At 39.7% G+C, this 18,974-nt stretch overlaps 1 protein-coding gene across 1 annotated transcript in view; it reads left to right on the top strand.

Moving 5' to 3' along the window:
• Npas3 (neuronal PAS domain protein 3) overlaps window positions 1–18,974 on the top strand; it is a 655,449-nt gene that overhangs the window by 191,390 nt on the left and 445,085 nt on the right. The window contains exon 6 of the mRNA XM_029566227.1: window positions 1,784–1,860. Coding sequence (XP_029422087.1) covers window positions 1,784–1,860 — 77 coding nt within the window. The remainder of the gene's footprint in view (window positions 1–1,783; window positions 1,861–18,974) is intronic.

The raw sequence follows: 18,974 nt of genomic DNA, 5'->3' as shown, positions 1-18,974 counted from the left end.
ATCTCTTTGAATCCTAGTGACTGTCTCAGAAAGAGTGGGCATTTTGGAAGTTTTTCAGCTCTCCCCCCTCCCAAAAGCCACCCACCCCATAATCTTGAAAAAAAGGGGGGGGGGTGCAGATTTTATTCATGTGGGATCGTTCGCACCAAGCGACCATAATGTGCAATTAACACTCTAGAAACTGAAAACAGTATTCAGCAAGACAGCTGCATTATCAAAAATGCCACAGGAGTTTTGAAGGGAGTAATGTGCATGTTAGAATAGGAAATTAATCAGAAGCGCGTGCACATACATAACACAACAGTGCTGCTTCACATATCTAGATATGAAAAACAATTCCATGTCCGTACCTATGATAAAGATTGATCTCGGGCTAGAAACAAGAGTTTTCTGCTTTAAAGTTATTAGCTATGTGTTTTTATTCTGAAGCAAATGAGGGTGTTGGACTAGAGATTCCAGCTGGAATAGTCTTCAATAATAATCTGTCTTCAATTATGTTTTATAAATTTTCCCATTGAGAAAATGTCCCTTTTATTTTTCTCTCGCTGTAATGATGGTACTTGACACTCGTGCTATTTCAAAATGCCTTTCAGACACTACCCCTCACTAACAAGGGTTAGCCCCCTACTCGCACAGCACAATAATCATGCACATTGACGGTATAGGCCCTACCGAGCTTTGGATCCGAGTGATGGCCTTGGTAACTAAAATGAAGCGGTGCTCCTGCAGGAGCAGCTTCCTGGAATGTTCTTGTCCAGCAGCTGATGTAACAAAGCTAGGCCTTCTGACTTTACTTTCAATGAGGAGAACATAGATAAAGAAACAGTGTTTTGCAATAAGATCTTCAAGAAAAGCAGGGTATGAAGAATTTGCTTTTCAGAAATATGGAAAAGATCTCAATATAGCCTTTCTTAAGTCTCTGTAAAGCAAACAGATTAGTATGGTAGTTATTTTTTATATGAAAGGAAGAGTAAACACCCATAGAGCAGCAAGTTGCCCCCCCCCCATTAAGATTGAAAACAAAGCGTCTGCGATCCTAGAGTCTACCGATACTGTTCCTGGAGTCCACTTTACTTACGGGATTTTCTTGAGAGGTAGGTGCCTGCAGATTCACCCTAAGACGGGAAAACAGTGGTAACTGGAAGTTCCACACAAGACACAGCCACTGGCTGGAAGGTGCACGCTGGCCAGGGGCCGAACAACTACTTGGTGTTGTTCACCAGTCACGAAGAGTACTCAGATTTGGAACCCAGTCTTCTCGAGACACTGCTGTAACTGGACACATACCATTCTAAACTGAGATGAACTTAGTGCATTGGTAAAAACTAGAAGTATCCTATCAGGCTTTCTTAGCTTAGAGGATATAAAAACTTCATCTTTCTCTTGGACAAATGTCATAAATGCTTAAAAACCTAATACCTCAAATTATAGAAAATCTATGCTAGTTTGTTTTAAGGAAATATGAACATTTATGTGGTTTTACTTCAATATAGGAAAAACAATCTAAAAGGCAAATATTTGAATTTTGTAAAAAATTGTTTATAGATGTTGATATTCAGGGCTGTACTTAACGTTCAGATAACTCGGGAGCCAAATTGATGCTGGACAGTGTTTCTTTCAAATCTCTATGACATTGTGACAATGTGGTAAATGCAAGTGGAGAGAAATTAAGCTGGATGAAACCAGAGCTCCAACTTAATTATTTTTCTTCTCTCTCTCTCTCTCTCTCTCTCTCTCTCTCTCTCTCTTTCTCTTTCTCTCTCTCTTTTCTTTCAAGTTATAGGCGCACAGCGAAGGCGAAGCCCGAGCGCACTAGCCATCGAAGTGTTTGAAGCACATTTGGGAAGTCACATTTTGCAGGTACCTCTAAAAAAGAATCTTCCTTATATTTGACCAAGAAAGTCTTGTACGTTTATCACTTTCTTATAAATGTTTTAAATGTTGTGTATGTATTTGACTGTTGCTTTACCTTGGAATTCAGAAATTCTTATGAATTTGTTTTCTTTTCCTTTTTAGAAAGCCATCCCTTGAGAGAAAATTAATAAGACAGGGAGGGGCAAGTATGGTTTGTGCGGTAGTAATTTAGATGGATCGCACTGTTCAGTTGATGCACGGTGTGTAGTAACTGGCTGCTCCCGGAGTGATTATGTGTGTGCTGTATTTGTAAGTGAATGTGTGTGTGTCTTCTGAACTGAGCTCTATATTGCTTTTGGAAGAGCCGAGTTTTGTTGTAAAAGTGCTCTGACATTTTATGTCACCAAACCTCAGTTCTTTTGCTTGATGTTGTATTTGTTAAATGCTTCCAGTCCCCATGTTTGCCTCCTCAAATTGGCAATTTTCTTAGGGTGAATTTTTTTAAGCTTAATTTTAAGTAATGGACTCTCACAAGAATTAGTTTTGCCAGTGTAGTTCATGATAAATAAATGTCAGGGCTGTCAGGACTAGGGTGTAGCTAGAGCTCTGTAGCTCTGGAGAACATTTGTCCCTTCAGCATCTTACTTAGTAAAAATCTTCTTCCTGAGATCATTCTGTCCATCCAACACCTCTGCCTTCACCCACACAGGTCACTGTTTGCATCGCTCCTACCCAGGCTAATGTTCAGATAAGCTGGTTGTGCTTTCCTTAGATACACATTGTGGCAAATAAAGGAGACCCCAGATTCTTGTCCATTCAGAGCTAAATAACTTGATAGTGCAAAAAAATATGGCCCAAATTTGCAAAAAAATATGGCCCAAATTTGCATTGAATCTAGGATGTCATCCCCTAAAATGTGTTTGCCGGAAAGCCATTCCCGGTTACTTCCTGAGAAAAAGCAGCTCGTAATAGAGTCCTAGTCATCCTTTGGTCGACACACACTCTACCTATCCCTACCAAGACTATGGGTCAAGTAAAGGAACGTGTGCTTTTTATCGGAGATGATGTTGCTGTCATGTAAGAGCTCAGAAATCAGTTTACGGTTGTAAATTCACGGTCCTGAAATGTCACACCTTAATTTTGCTAACCCTCTTCCTAATTCTCATCAACATCTGCTTCTTGATCAGCCTTGAGAGGTTCTGGTCTACTGCAAACACGGCATTTGAATTAGCTTCACAATAACGCTGGGTTTACTTTAAGGATACCAAAAGTATCATATTTCGTTTCAGATCTTGAAGCTTTTTCTGTACATACTTTATCCAGGATCTCTGTTATATGTTTTGTATGGACTGGGTCAGATACGTTGTTGAACTCTGTTGTTAAACAGGGCCGTTCTTGGTAATATCCTGAACCAGTCAGTCCTAAGACTTAGTCAGTGAAAATGAACAGTACTTTAGATTATTATCCTGTGAATTCTTTCTGAAGATCATGACTCTGGTGTCCTTGGGGAGAATAATCTAATTATTTAATTTAGTTACTAAAACTAACACAAGAGTTAAGCGTTTGAACTGACTAGAGTTCGGTATAAACATGTAATATAGGTTGACCCTCCCAAATACCTGTCCAGCTTGACTCCTTATCTAGAGACTAGAGAATCTACGAGGCACCTCTGGGTCTTCAGCACTGTTGGTTGATTCACATTTCCTTAGACAGCACACTGTAAGAGAAACCTGGGCAGCTGGCATCACCTGGAGGAGAACAAGCAGGCTGTCATGGACATAAGCTATACATCATGTCACACGAGACCGGTAAAGAGCAAGAGAATTTGTTTGGAGAATACGTAACTTCAAGGGGACATTAATGCATTTTCTATATATTTGAAAAAATCATTAAGAAAATGCTATATTGATTCTTTCTTCAGCGTGTAGAGGACAAACAGAAGTGATACAGATTAAAGAAAACACTCATCCTCCTAGAGTCACCTGACCACATTTGGATTATGTTCAGATCTGCTGGATTTAAGGAAATGTGTAGATGTCTTGGTAAATATTTTCAGGAAAGACGCCAAAGCATAGTGGAGTAACAGGACCCTGAAACTGCCGCGGAAGCTCGAACGCCCTGGAGCGTTTGATTTGGCAGCAGTACGGTGCTCTCCACAGAACTCCACGGCACCATCCTTCTGGGTAGAAATGGGAAGAGGAGCCTCTGATAAGCTCCTTTCCTCTCTCTGCCCAATTAGCAAGGGAATCCCTCAGTCTAGGCACTGATGCCAGCATCACAGTGGACAAAGTTTCAGCATTGCACAAGGGCGACTCTGTACCTTTGGTTTTGAAAAGGCTCTGGTAGAACTGCTTGATCCATGTGGACTAGAAAGAAAGTCTTACTTTCTTTTCTTACCCTCTTTTCCCTTATAAATATTAGATCAAAACTGTGGTTGATAAGACGATGGGTGTGGCCTCTGACCTCATAGTTCATTGTAGTTTACCATCCCACAAAAGTTTCAGATATTTGCTAAGAGCATGAAGTTCACTGTATGTGACAACTGCCTTTAATTCGCTTTCAATCACTTGGAGAAAGAGGAATTAAGAAGCGTCATAAATGGAAAATGTTATACTGCCCAAGTATAGTAGGAGTCTGAGCTACCAAAGCCTTAATTTTCCCATAGAACATCAAAGATAAAATCTCAAAGCTGTTGATAAATGAATAGCTTATTAGATGAAGAAATTGGAATAATGTTCCAACCAAAGAGAGCATCAGATGCAGAGGCATGGTAGCAGGTCATCATAGATCTTGTTTGGGAACTAGTAAGATGTTTGGTATGATGACAGCTTTACTCACACAGAAGATACAGGTGGAGAAGTTACATGAACCATGTGTTCCAGGCCCACTGCAATAACTTAGAAGGTGAAAGCTCAAGTCTCTACCGATGAGCCTGTGGAGAAGGCACAAAGTAACAAGGACAGGTTTGGGTTTATCAAAATACAGTACCTAGAAACTCTTTGAATTGTGAGAACCTGCAAAAGTAGACCATTTAGGAACTTTTCACAGCAGTCCAAGAAGGAGAAAACGAAATCGTCACAGAGGCAGAGCTCTGTGGAGAGGCGTGGACAGAACTGAGACAGCCATTGGCACATGACCATTAGGTAGAGGTGGAAGGGACAGTGTTGATAGTAACCATAGGTCCTCTAGATTAAGGCAAATGGCTATCCGATGATCTTTTTACTTTAGACTATTTGAAAGGCATGTTCTCTCAAAGAGTTGATACAAAGTAGGAGTTAGGGTTCTAGGTGTGAGCTTTGTTTAGAGCCACGTGGAGTCTGGCACTGAAAATGAGACTGGGACTTATTAAGCACTAGTGCATAGATGAATGATAATTACAATCAAGTGATGAATTGGATCGAAGACCTAGAGAAATGACCTAGAGGAGAAGGAGAGGTTAAGGAAAGGCACCCTGGGGCACGTGATCAGCTAAGGACGACCATGAGAAGGAAGAGGAGGCCCCGGGACTTGGTTTGATTAGAGGTGGATGAGAATCAGTCCTTCCATGAGAAAAATACTGAAGAGGCCATAGGTTTTGTCCAGTGAAACAGCCACAGAAAAGTGGGAGGTGCTGAAGGAAAACCTAACAAGTCCCAGGAAGGACAGGGAGGGAGTCTAGATATTTATGGTGAGGGAAGAATGAGGGTCAGGAAAAAGTTGTTTTTCCTCTGGTCCGAACATGGCTGTATATTGAGGTTCATAAAATCCAGTATTTTCCAAATATCGGAAACTAACCCTGTTGCCCAATTTTATCCCTTTTTAGCAGTCATTCTTTATAAAATTAGTGTCTTAGGGTCATATCTGTACTGACTTATTTTCATTATTCATGTGTTAGCTAAATGCCATTCTATAATTCCATGCTATGAATGTGTCATAATTTATCTGTCCATTTTCCTGGTGTTGGGTATTTTAACTGTAAAATTTGCATTTCTAATAGAAACACCAACTGGGGGGTGTGTGTGTGTGCCTGTGTGTGCACGCACATGTATGCTTCCATTATAATAGCAAAGACAAGATGGCTAATAGCACAAATGTGGAATTTTACTCCTCATGTATTGTGCTGAATTACCTTCTTATAACCAAATATTCAAAGTATGTATGTGAAAGATGGATACCCTGGTTATGAACATTTTCAAAGAGGAAACTAAGACTTAGGAACCTTGAATATCTCAGGCTTATGTCTACTTAGGTAACAGAGTTGAACCTGGACCCAGGATGCTGCCACTCGGTTAAAATCGTACCCAATGGGCGTTAAGGACATGTTGAAAGATAATAAAAGAGAAGAATTAAGACATTTGTAGCTGGAGGGAACAGAGAAGTAATCTGAATTTGAGGCGGGAGAGAGGTAGGGAAGGAGTGAGTGGCCAGTGCAGATACTCCTGTGGGGTTCGAGAATGTCCCTGACTTCACCAGGTGCCTTCCCGTTATGGGTACCCCACTGCTGTTTTATTGAAACACATACAAGTACCTCTTGGGGGTAAAGGTGCAGAAGGACTTCTTTATTTTTGATGTGCCATACCCTCAACGTGATACTTTTATGACATATGTCTGATTAGCTGTTTATTATCTCAAGAAAATTAAGGAAGTTTGGTGAAAGCTCTTAAAATTTGATCAGATTGGCAATGAGATGGGAAACACTAAACTTTGTGATGATTATTTCAGTGTAAAGGCGTCTCTTTCAAAGCAAGTCCAATAGTTCTGTCTGTGGTTCAGTACTGGTGTATGAAGGTCAAAACTGTGTATTGTATACCTCAGGGGCCACAGTCCACGCAGCCTTACTACTGGCCCTGACCACTAGAATAGTCCCAATGAAACTGAGGTTTTCATGAATGAATTGTAGGGCAGGTAAACATCTTCTGCAGGAGACTTGAAGGCTCAAGGGGTATCAGCCCTGTAAGTGTACCTACTGGGTCAAGACATTTTTAGTTTCTTTGACTTTATCAAGTATATGAGTAGTGGGAACCCTGGCCGTGGATGCTAGCTAAGGGTTAAACAACTCATGGAAGATCCAGTGAAAAAAAATCCCAGAACTTCAGCGTTCATTACATAGGATTTTTCCTAAGCACATATTTGGCTCCAGCTTTAAAAGCTCTTGTGGGAGTATATTGTTCATACTTTATGATTTTTTTACTATGAAAAAGTACAAGTCGGGGGGCCAGTGAGATGGTTCAGCGGTAAAGGTGCTTGCAGCATAAGCCTGGCAATCTGAGTTCAATCCCTAGAACCCACATAAAGGTAGAAGGAGAAAACAAATTCCACAGAGCTGTCCTCTGACCCCCACACATGTACTGTGGCATATACACTCACACCCAGCATGCACACACACATTAATAATAAATAAAAGTGTAAGTGGTATTTATTTTTGCTTTTTCAATGTAGGGACCAGATTCAATAATTATATTTTACTTCATTGAAATTAACAAAACACCAAACAACAAATATCATATTTGCAAGTCACAAAATTAACTACTGGAATGGTTTCCCCTCTGGTACCAGAATTATGAATGGAGTGCTTTAATTATCTGTATGCCCTTAGCAGAGGGTTTACTTGGTTTGCTCTGTAAGTAATGTTTATATAATTGTTATATAAAGTTGCATTTCATATTAATGCTGAGACACTCACCTAAAAATGTTAAAACAAGAGAATCAGACCTACCACTTGGAAGAGCGCTTTCATCATGCCTCAGATAAATGAAGAACCCAAACTTTTTACAGAGGCTATAGATCAGATTTAGAATCAATTAAGGCAAGTTTACATTTTTATTGTTTACCATATTTTGAAGTTTAGAGAATAGAATATTCCAGAATCATGACTGGTTGGTCCATACACTATTTTGGTTTTACAGACCTGTTAGACAAATGAGAACATACAAGTTTTTTTCAGAAATTGGTTTTAAATTGTGCCAGATAGAATAAGGGAAGGAAAATGAATAGTAGTATGTAGGTTCCTTTATTACAATTTAAGCACTTCCAGTCACAGTAACATTTAGTCTCAGAGGTCAGCCAGTTTACAGAGGGTAACACTCAACATTCTTCTTGAGAAAACATCCCTGAATTACTGCAAACTGGTCTCACTAGTTACTAATGAGTCACAGCACAGGTAGAGAATGCCTTGGCAGGTAGACAGACACACGTCACAAGAGGACGCAGAGAATGCCCAGACTGCTATTACTGACCTCTTCTTTAATCCCCTTCATTTCAGCAAAGAAAATTAAAAGGTTGGCTGATGTAACTCAGAGATCTGGGGTTGGTGAAAATGCTGTCAGGAAAGTGTTGCCATACAAGCCTGAGGATCTGAGTGTGACCCCCAGAACCCAAGTCAAAAACTGGGTATGTGACTCACACCTCTAATCCCAGGGCTGGGGAGAATCCCGAGGACTTGGCCAACCAGTGAGCCTAACATATTTGGCAAACTCTAGGTTCAAAGAAAGAATGAGCTAAGAAAATATGGTGCAGGTTGGTTGGGGAGACCCCTGGTTTCCATGTGCAATGCATACATATATGCAGGCACACATATGAAGCACATAAGCCAAAACTGGATCTGGATATAACATCCAAGCAAAGGAAAATGTTTATACCTAAAACATGCCAACAGCTCATACAAAATACAAATTATTGTTTTATGAAGATATCTCCTAGCTCAGTGAACATTCCTTCCTCTGATGGTGATTTGTTTTCAAAAGAGACTCTGATGAAAGTGATATTGTTAAGTGTACAATTTTATTAATGAGCTAGAATTTCAACTTTATTTTATTTGATCTCATAAGTATAAAAGAAATGATCTGCAGGAAATTGTGTCCTATTTGAAATGCTGTCCTGCTGGACTACAGTACTAAAATAAAATGACTTCAGATAATAAAGGCATCTGTGATTAATCCCTTTCGTTTTGATGGAGTACTGGGAGAGAGGTGAATGACCCTGCACTCTTACTATGATCCAGAATGGCAAGAAAATGTAAAACTAAATATAGAAAAAGAGAAAGTTAGTGAATATATTTGCATATGCAAATTAGCTTAATTGATACTGCTTGCCTCTACAGGGATTTTTCATTACAAACTGGAGTGGTACATTGTTCAGCTCATATTGAGTAATTTAGTAACTAATGAGACCAGTTTGCACTAATTTGCATATGATAAATGAGCTTAATTGCAGTAAATAACTTGGAGGCATAATTACTTAATTTTCCTGTGTTGCACGGCTTTTAAGTTCACGTATGAACAACTCAAGATAATTTTGCATATTTAAATTAGTTGCTTTTAAATTTTCTTGAACAAAAAAAAAGGAGCACACCTTATCAATTGAGCTGTAAAACAATCAAAAGTAAAGGTTGCAGCGTTTTTATTTAAAAAGAAAGAAAAGGGGAATTTCTTACCTGCGTTCTTCACTTCTCCGTAGCTTTACCTTGAATAAGAGATCAGTTTGACATTTAGGAAATATTTTAAATGTTGAAAGTTAATTCATAACTTCTCTGGGTAGCTGGCCTGGGTTACTGGATTTGAATGAGTTATAACTTTTGAAGTGGGGCTTAGGATGGAGATGTGTCTGTTGCCTAACCTGCAACTGATGTGACCGTGGTAGATGGGCTCTCCTACCTGCAGGGTGGCGGACCTGCTCAAAGAGGCCTCACTGTGCCTGGCCTCTCTGGAGTGCCTCTCCTGCTTCCCGAACTGCTTTCACTGGAGAGTCCTGGTACTACTGGCCACATCCTCCCGCCTTTCCATTATCTGAAGAACGAATGTCATGTTTTGTTTTTAAAAAAAAATATTTAATGTATATGAGTTTTTTGCCTGTGCGTATATAAGTGCACCTGTGCATGCAATGCCTGCAAAGTCCAGAGGGGGGCATCAGATCTCAAACTGGAGTTACAGGCCGTCGTTAGCCTCCTTGTGGTGCTGGGAAGCAAACCTGGGTCCTCTGGAAGAGCAACCAGAGCTCTCGACTCCATCTCTCCAACCCTGGATGTTATGTTTTTATCAAAATCTTCAGCCTTGAACTCACAGAGATCCGCCTACCTCTGCCTCCCAAGTGCTGGAATTAAAGGCATGCGCAAAATTATTATTCAGAACTGAGGCTATATGAAAATTGTGTTCATGATTATGAGGAGATATATAGTTACAAAAGTTTAAAACCCATCATCAAAAAGTTCATTCCTGCTTTGATTCATTACTTCTAAAAACAAGGGACGGCATTAAAGCTCTTACTTTTTCTGCCGTATAAAAAGAAACTCAGGAGGCTTTGCAGTGAAAAGCTCCAGTTCTATGAACTCAGTATAAGCTTCCTATATTTTTTTAGAGTAGGCTAGAATAAGTGTTAATATTCGTATTTTTTAAAAGTACAAAATTTGAGACTTTTATATAATTCAGAAAGCTCCTGGTGGACAAGAGAATGAATGAGTAAATCCTGTCATGCAAGGTCAGCACCCAGGGCCTGTCTCATGTCCCCAACTCGGCGACATCAGTCTCGTCCAGACGAGGACAAGGGTGAGCAGACTCAGTACTTGTATGGATTTCCACATCCTGCCAGCTTGAATTCATATTCCAGTCCACTCGTTACCTGTATAAACCTAGACTGATCACTTGATCTCCTGAAGACTCAGTTTCCTCATTGTTAAAATGCGGTAGATACTCTCTCGTACTGTGTTGTGAAGATTGATAGACATTTACTCGTATTTTCTTCCTTGTGTTGGAAAATCTAGAGTAATGTCTAGGTTTTGAGGAAACATGGTAATGTTTACCAGGAATGTTTTCAATACAGAAATATGAAAACATTTTCAATAAAATCCTCTCAGGTGAAAGGATAATTTTCATTGAACACAGCTAAACGGTTCAAATAATAGCACTGACATTTGGTAGTAAATGCTCCTTCTGAGTAAACATGGAAAATTTGATAGTGCCACTGTATTTTTATCTCGAATGACAATCCTCCTGTAAATAACCAAGGGAATCGTCAGAACAGTCTATCAATTTAGAAACAACTGGCAAAAGTACAACTTGTAAAGGGGCTCAAGAATCAAATTGTCCTTTAAACTAAATGTTATTTGTCACTATTCTTAGATTCTGTAATTTCATTTGCCTAGAAAACTGAGAATACACAGCCAGTCAGCATTCTAGAAGTAGAAGGTAGAACCAGTTGTCCCCTATTGTTATAAATCATGTTAGCATGACACCAAAGGCTTCATATGATGCTTTTCATGCAAGCTACACGAAATCCATCACCTGCCGTGTTGGAAAGTACCCATCCATGACAGGATCAGAGGGAGAACTCTTCAGGTGGATTTTGAGGTATATGCACATCATTTGGGTTTTTATGTGCCTTGCTAACTTTGATTTGCAGAGTAAACATAGGCCATCATCATTTACTGAGAAATATCATGAGAAGTGTGGGCAGATACCCACCCAGTAGGACCTGGTCAGATTCCCACGAAGCCAAGCAGCTGCTGCAGGGAATGTCTGGTTACAACAGGTCTTTGCCCCACTGCTGAAGGTTTCAAATGCAGGTAAATCCTTTAGGCCGTCGGGAAAACACCCTCTGAAATAACCTATTCTCATAATTCATTTTAGAACGATATGATGAGTTCGTAAATTTCCTCTGGCGTAGAGATTAGACCAAAGCTAGAATTGGCCTGAAGAAACAGAAAATTCTTTTTTTTTTTTTAATTTTGTAAGTGGGAAGTCTGTAAGTTATACAGAAATACAAAGGCAAATGATAATATCAATGACTGTTTTAATTGCATCTTTAATCCATAAGGATAGTTCAATGACATTTTAAATTATACTCTTAGAATTGTCGTCACATAGGAGATAAAATTCAGTAACTATTTAATAATGCATAGTAAGATCAACTGTATCCTCTCCTGAGATCACGTTTAGGTGGACTGAATGTAAAAGCCCAATCCACGACTCAGTATTTAATCTTCTCAAGTTATTGTTGGGTCTTTCTAAATATAAAGCACTCACTCTGATCCTTTGAATCGGCCTCTGTTATCTTGCCAGAAGGTTCATTTTCACTGGAGTCGCAACTGAGACGTATCATTTTTTACTTGGAATTGGATTTATTGTAGATCAAACTGGTGTCAGTCTTGAAGCTTATCAATCAACGTCATTAGTAATTAATTGCTAATAATTTAGTTTGGCTATACTCTGAGACTATAATATATTTGGGGTATTTGGGGTAGGGAAATGTAGTTCAGCGACTTTCTCCAGGTCCCACAGCTGTTAGTAACTGGCACAGCTGGGATTTGAACCCAGAGGTAAAGTGAGTGACAGACAAAAGGAACACAGGAAATGTTAGGCATTAAATTATTGTGCAGTAGAAGTTTTTCAAGTGACGTGCTTTAAGCTGTGATTCGAATGGAAGCTGGAGGACATCCACTTTTGTTTAATAAAGAAATATTTGCCCGGAGCAGAATACAACATTTTAAATCTTGTCATTTCGTTCCTAGGAAAGTATTTGAGGAAAATGACATGGTTCAGCCCTGTTTGCTGACCATTTTGCCGTCTCCTGCTGAGACTTGCCATTTCCGTAGCCAGTGGGCTGCATTGAATCAGACAGAAGCAATAGATCATTAACAGAAACGGAGACTTGAGGCAGCCTGCAGAGAGGAAGCACGGGAAAGTCATTTGGGGCCACATCAACCAAACCATATCTAATAGAATCTCATGCCACTATGTTTGGGGGTTAGCCCGATTTTCAGAGAAGCTTAAGGAGGTTTTCAAAGCACAAACTAGCCCCTCCCACACACGAAAGTCATGACTAACATGAAAATGTAGGTGACAAGGGTATTCATCTCCACATGCTGTGTTTTTCTCCTATTGAAAACCAATGGTTTAAAATCCATTTAGTTTAAAAAGCATCGTTTTCTTTTCCTTCTGACACTTCCATTAACCTTGAGATCTTTTACACAGAGCACTAATCCAAAGTAAGATTATATTATTTATTTCAATCAATATCTAAATTATTGGATTGTGTTTCTATGATCCTTGGGGAGTCTTCTGGGTTACTGTAATGGATGGTAGGGTTCAGAGGACAGGTCCTGCCAATGACATCACTGCTCATTATTTTGTGTTCATGAAATTATTCAACATATATCTATATGTATTTTTAGGTAGATAGATAAATAGATGATAGATATAGATAGGTAGATGATAGATACAGATAGATTAGATAGATAGATAGATGATAGATGATATATAGATAGATGATAGATAGATAGATGATAAATGATAGATAGGTGATAGATACAGATAGATTAGATAGATAGATAGATGATAGATGATATATAGATAGATGATAGATAGATAGATGATAAATGATAGGTGATAGATACAGATAGATTAGATAGATAGATGATAGATGATATATAGATAGATAGATGATAGATAGATAGATGATAAATGATAGATAGATAGGTAGATAATAGATAGATGAATAGATAATAATTGATAGGTGATAGGTAGATTAGAGATAGATAGATAATGATAGAATAGTAGATAGATGATGGATGATAGATAGATAGATAATAGATAGATGATAAATGATAGATAGATAGATAGATAGATAGATAGATAAACAGACTATCCCCAGTCCTCTCTTAAACTAGTCCAATTTAATTGGGGCAGGAGAAATATAAATCCCATACACTGACAGTAAGTAAGGACCCAAGGACAGCGCCCTACATGAGGCTCACCAAATGCAGCATTACAGACTATATAGATGTTATCCTTTCTTCCACTTCATAATAAATTTATATATCTTAACCTAGAGTTGAAGGTGAATCAGTAGAGAGGGTCTAAAGTTCCAGTGACTGCATTTGCATGCAACTGAGTAAAATTTAGTAAATAGAATCCTATTTTGCTGTTGTTCTATCATTCATATTATGAAAGATCCCCCTATTTGGTTATACATGAATGTATCCAAGTGTATTTTGGTAGGAAAAAACTCCAAATGACTTCATTCATTTCTTGGGCTTCTTGCTACATTGTAAGCATTCTGAAGACGGGTATCATGTCTGGACCATATTTGTGTCTTACAGGGATATGGTCTTATTAAGAGTTCAGTATATTTGTAGAATTGATTGAATTGGTGTAGGCAATGCAAGGATTCAAGTGGATTCACCATTAGTTGTCTCTTGTTTTGAGTACAGGTGTTAAGCAGTCAGTGGCACTGAATGATACCAGGGTGTATCCTTGTCAGTTGAAGAAGGTATTTGCATGCTCAGCCCCTAGTAGGGTAATATGTTTTGTACCCAAGTGCCCGTGCACCAACATGAGGGTGTCCTTCTCAGTCAGGAGGTCATTAAAAAAAAAAGCCAGTCCCATCGTAATGTCATTTTCCTTTTAATTTTCTGATTACTTACATTTGGTCTGGTCCTAATTATAAATACCTTTAATTGCTTTATCACCGTAGTGATTAATTGTGCCCAAGTCAAACCTCTGAGAGAGAGAATAGATCCTGAAGGTTCTGCATGAACATACTGAGGGAAAATATTTTCAAAGGACTAGAGATTTTCCAACTTCAGAAGGAAGATCACCATCCTTCAAGTCCGGTGAATGAATTCAGAGGGATACAGGACTGATTGTCACTTTGGGCTTTACAGAACTGGAACTAATGCTTTAACAGTTCCTTTCCAAGACATTATAATCTACTGTATTATTTACATTAATCATTCTGTCAAAAGAGAATATTTGAAATAAAGAACACGCTAGCTTTTCCCTAACATATGAACACTTTTTAAATACACTTTGAGATCTACGTGAACTCCAAAGGGGATAAATGGGCATTTGGGGCTTTGTTTTCCATTTATGTGTGTGAAACAACAGTTACTTCCATGTTTTATTGATTATAAAGTTTAAAGCAGCAGCTATAAATGATTTCTTACTGAATATGTTGACTTACTCATTGTAAGCGGTATTTGAGAAGTGATAGCTCCTGGTAAATGTGGTTCTGTTTCATTTTTAAAGAAGATATCAAATTTAGGACATGAAAGAAAACCCTGGGTATTTGTTTTTTAATTCTGTACGTTAATTACATTTCTATAAAGTAGTTAGATTGTGAGATTCTTTTATTTTGAGATCAAATCGTTTTAATTTAAATAAGCACACAGTATTATTTTAATATTTTATGTGGTTGTTTTTGAGGTAATACCTTTGTACAATCCTTATTTAAATCTCATCTCCATTTTGGATCCTCCTAAATACCAGTTTTTATAGGACAGTGGCATGTCACCCAGGAGTCTAGTTGATAGTTTGCATTAAACAAACAAAGCTCATCCTCATCATTTCTCTCCCTTGAAGGCACGAGGCCCACACTGGGGATCTGGGTGGAAAGATTTCTGTCCATTGCTGCGGGGTTAGCGTGGTCTGGGGAGAGGATGGTCTTTGCTCCGGGAAAGCCGGTCCAGATGAGCAGGAAGCCGCGTTATTGTCCGTTTACTATCAGGCTGCCCTTCCTCCCTTGAGGAAGACTGGCGTTTTTAATCTTTGACGATTCGCACGTGACAAGCGTCTCTTTCTCTCATTTTGTTTCTCCCAATCGGAAAGAAAAATTCATCCGGGGGCTCATTGCAAAGGAATAGGCGAATGGGGCTGATCTGTGGGAATGACCCTCCCTTCCTCTGGGAGGATAGGTGCTTGCGACATTAGCCATTCCAAGATGGCAGGGAACATGCTCCGATCAGAGCTGCTCAGACCCAGATCTTCCTCCGGATGCATTTTCCTTTCATGCTAATTTTTCCTGTCACGAGTTTGATGCATACAGTAAATATGAGACTCTTAGTAATACTTTTAGATACCATACCCTGCATTACTATCCAATGGTGTTTAAAAAATACTCCAGTGATTTAGAATAGGAGAAATAAGATCGGCCTTGCTAGACCTCGGTGCCTGAAACTGGTCAATCAAGTTAAGGTCCCGGAGTGCTGCTGTAGAAGGTGATTATCTGATTTACTGTTCTCGAACACACGGAAGTCTGACCAGTGCCAGGGAACACACACCCGGGAGACAGCAGACCTATCCCCAGCAGAGACACAATCAGATCTAGAAGAACATTCAGCTGTGGGGCCAGGAAGGCAACACTGACTTCCAGAGGCCAGTGCCTTGGAGATCTTATCCAGAGTCACACAGATGGGTCCTACTTCTGCTCAGGTTATGTGACCAGTGGACGTTCACATGGACACAGCCACCACAACAGGAACAGATACAGGCATGGCTGTATGTCCAGGTCTTTTTTTGCTAAGACGGCTGTCAGACAGGGATGTTGGACTTCTGGAAGCCAATTTTCAGAGACGCAATCTCAGCATGTGGAGTGGTAGGTTTTACGCAGAGACAATGGCTTGTTTCTCTTGAGTGTTCGCTGTAAGAGGACGTTACTGAAGACCCTAAGTGTGTGAACACATGGGCACATCTGTAATTGTGATTTTTGTTTTGATCAGTAGAATAGTGTTCAGAGCAGTTAGGACCAAATGATTTGAATAATCACATCAACTCAGTGAAAAATTCTCGCTACCCTTACGCTATCCTAGAAAGCTGACTGACAAATTCGATATAACGAACTTCTCTTATGTGAGAAATGGCTTCAGGAGGCAGGTGAATGACTCCCCATAAATGATTAGTCCTTTCACCTCCCCAGGATCCTTAAAAACAGACAAGACTAAGTTTTTACTGGTATAATCTCAAGTCAGTATCTTGAATAGCTATGCCCAACAGCAAGTGTATGTATTGGGGTCCAACTTATATATCCACCTTCAATTTCACCACTGTGTGTGTGATCCTTTATCTTTATTAAAAGCACCAATTCCGATAGATAACAGGTTGGATATAGGACAAGTGAATGACTTGCTACATTTGTTGTTTGTGTTGGGACCCCGTTTACCAACAGTTTGGGAGACTTTTGTTAGACTGAAATATTTCTTCTGTTTTATTATTAGCTTTCTATTTATGCTATAAAAACATTTATTAAGGGCTCATGAGCTGGTTTAGCAGCTAAGTCACTTGCTGTGCAAGGCTGACCACCAGAGTTTGATCCCTGGAGCCCACATTAAAAAAAAATTCCCACAAGTCGTCCTCTGACCACCTCTTTTGTGTCACGTCACATGCATGCCCACATTCACAAACATGCTCACATATCATATGTACACACATCCAGTAATAAATGTATGTATTTACTAAGCTTTAAACATCATTATAGACGCATACACATTTTGTAAGATAATATATAAAAATGATTGCCATTCATGAGAGTGAAGTTGGGCATCCTTACATGCTATTCATAACTACATAGATCACTATTTTTTGTAGCTATATAATCTAGCAGAGGAAGCATGGACTCAATGTTAGTGACATTTTTAGGTCACTCCTAGATATGATCTTACAGTACTAGGTATAGGCAAGACCATAGAATTTCTGTTGATCTCCTGTGGGCCATCAGAATTGATGTAGTTTGACACCTTGATCTTAGTGTTGATACACTGTTAGAACAAACAAGGAATGAAGGCCTTGAACCCACTACCTCCAATCCAGAATATGAACTGTGGCTTCATAATGTCGACCCACCTTCCGTACATACTTAGTGGTTGTACTATTTTGTACTAAGTGGTTGTGCTATTCAACATCAGAGCAGTAATGACTCAACGTTCTTAAGGTTTTAGAACTGGGAACTACATCTCCTGGAATGAATGGCTGGCTAAGCTTTTGCAAAGACTCTCTGGGTATTTGAGGTTGTTTATTTGGACTAGCACTTGGGCCTTAGTGGAACAAAAATAGAGTCTCTTTCTTTCCTCACCCACCACACAGGCAAAATTCAGAAGCCCGAAGCCTGCCTCCATCTTCCTTCAAGTCTGACTTCCAGATGCACAAGTTTAATGGTCTATGGGATGCCTGAACTTGTCCCTGAGTCCTACTGAGAGAACGGGAAGAGGGAGAATGGGAAGAGGGGAAAGCTGTGGCAAAGGGTACCTCTAGGGTTGATCTCCACACCTCCCCCAGTTCCCAGAGTGGTCATTTAGAGTGCTGGTGGGTACCCTTTTACGAGGCCCTGTCAGTGAAGGGTGATTTGTTCATTACTTCCTAAGTTGAACACTGGCCTATCAAATATGCATCTATGTAACTATTTACCTAGTCCATCCCTCTGCAATTGGGTGTTACAAATACGCAGAAATAGTTGGCAGTCTTATACTTATGGATTTTGTTTTTGAGTCGGGCTAAGTAGGCAGAGATAAAAGTTAGCAATTGTGAAGGAGTGAAGGAATGAAGGGACTCTTTAAGGAAAAGGATGGAATTGCATCTTGCAGAATGAGAGAAGGTATCATAGGTCCTGTAACTTTGAGAGAGGTCTTGGCAGGTGAGTATGTTTTTAGCAATCAGAGACTAGAAAGATATGCCAGGTAGAGGGACTAGTTTTCTAAGACAGGAGAAGTTGTCCTGTATGATCGTAGCAAGGGGGCAACAGAAAACTTAGCATTAGTACTGTGTTCATACAGACTCAACATGAATGAGCAACACTTCCCCTGCAATAAAGAAATCCAGCATTACGTAGACACAGGCATGCCCATGGGATCTCAACAGAGTCTGGAGAGACTGTCAGATTGGAATCAAATCCCAATGTGGGGCTCAGATTCCACTCCCAAAGCAGAGGAAAAGTGTGAACAATGGGGTTTGGAGCTAGGCTAAGATTTCTGTGGGGGAGAACAGGAAAGGAGAATCAGAGAGACATCTGGCAGAGGTTGGGATAGCTGTGGAGAGAGATGATGAGGCTGGGGGGATAATACTGAGACTGCACTGAGGAGATGCTGAAAGGCGTTTCAGAAGAAAATCCTATTATTCCTGTCACAGACTGGGGAACAGTGTCTTAGGAAAAATAAGGAACTCATTCAAATGCATAGAGGGCAGACGTTGGAACTGGAGTCTAGACTTGGCATGGCAGAATGCCTGCACCAAGGCTCGGGGTGAGAGACCAGAGCCCTCAGTTTTGACATGGCAGATTTCGGCCTGTTTCCTAGAGGTGATATGGGAATTGAATAATTCCAGCCATATGAAGCCTTTGTACCATATCTGGCGAAATGTAAGGGCTTCAGACTTGATACCGTT

The sequence above is a fragment of the Nannospalax galili genome, unplaced genomic scaffold (genome assembly GCF_000622305.1).
Source record: "Nannospalax galili isolate Female #2095 unplaced genomic scaffold, S.galili_v1.0 scaffold1579, whole genome shotgun sequence".
NCBI lineage: Eukaryota > Metazoa > Chordata > Mammalia > Rodentia > Spalacidae > Nannospalax > Nannospalax galili.
This window is presented reverse-complemented; position numbering and strand designations above follow the sequence as displayed.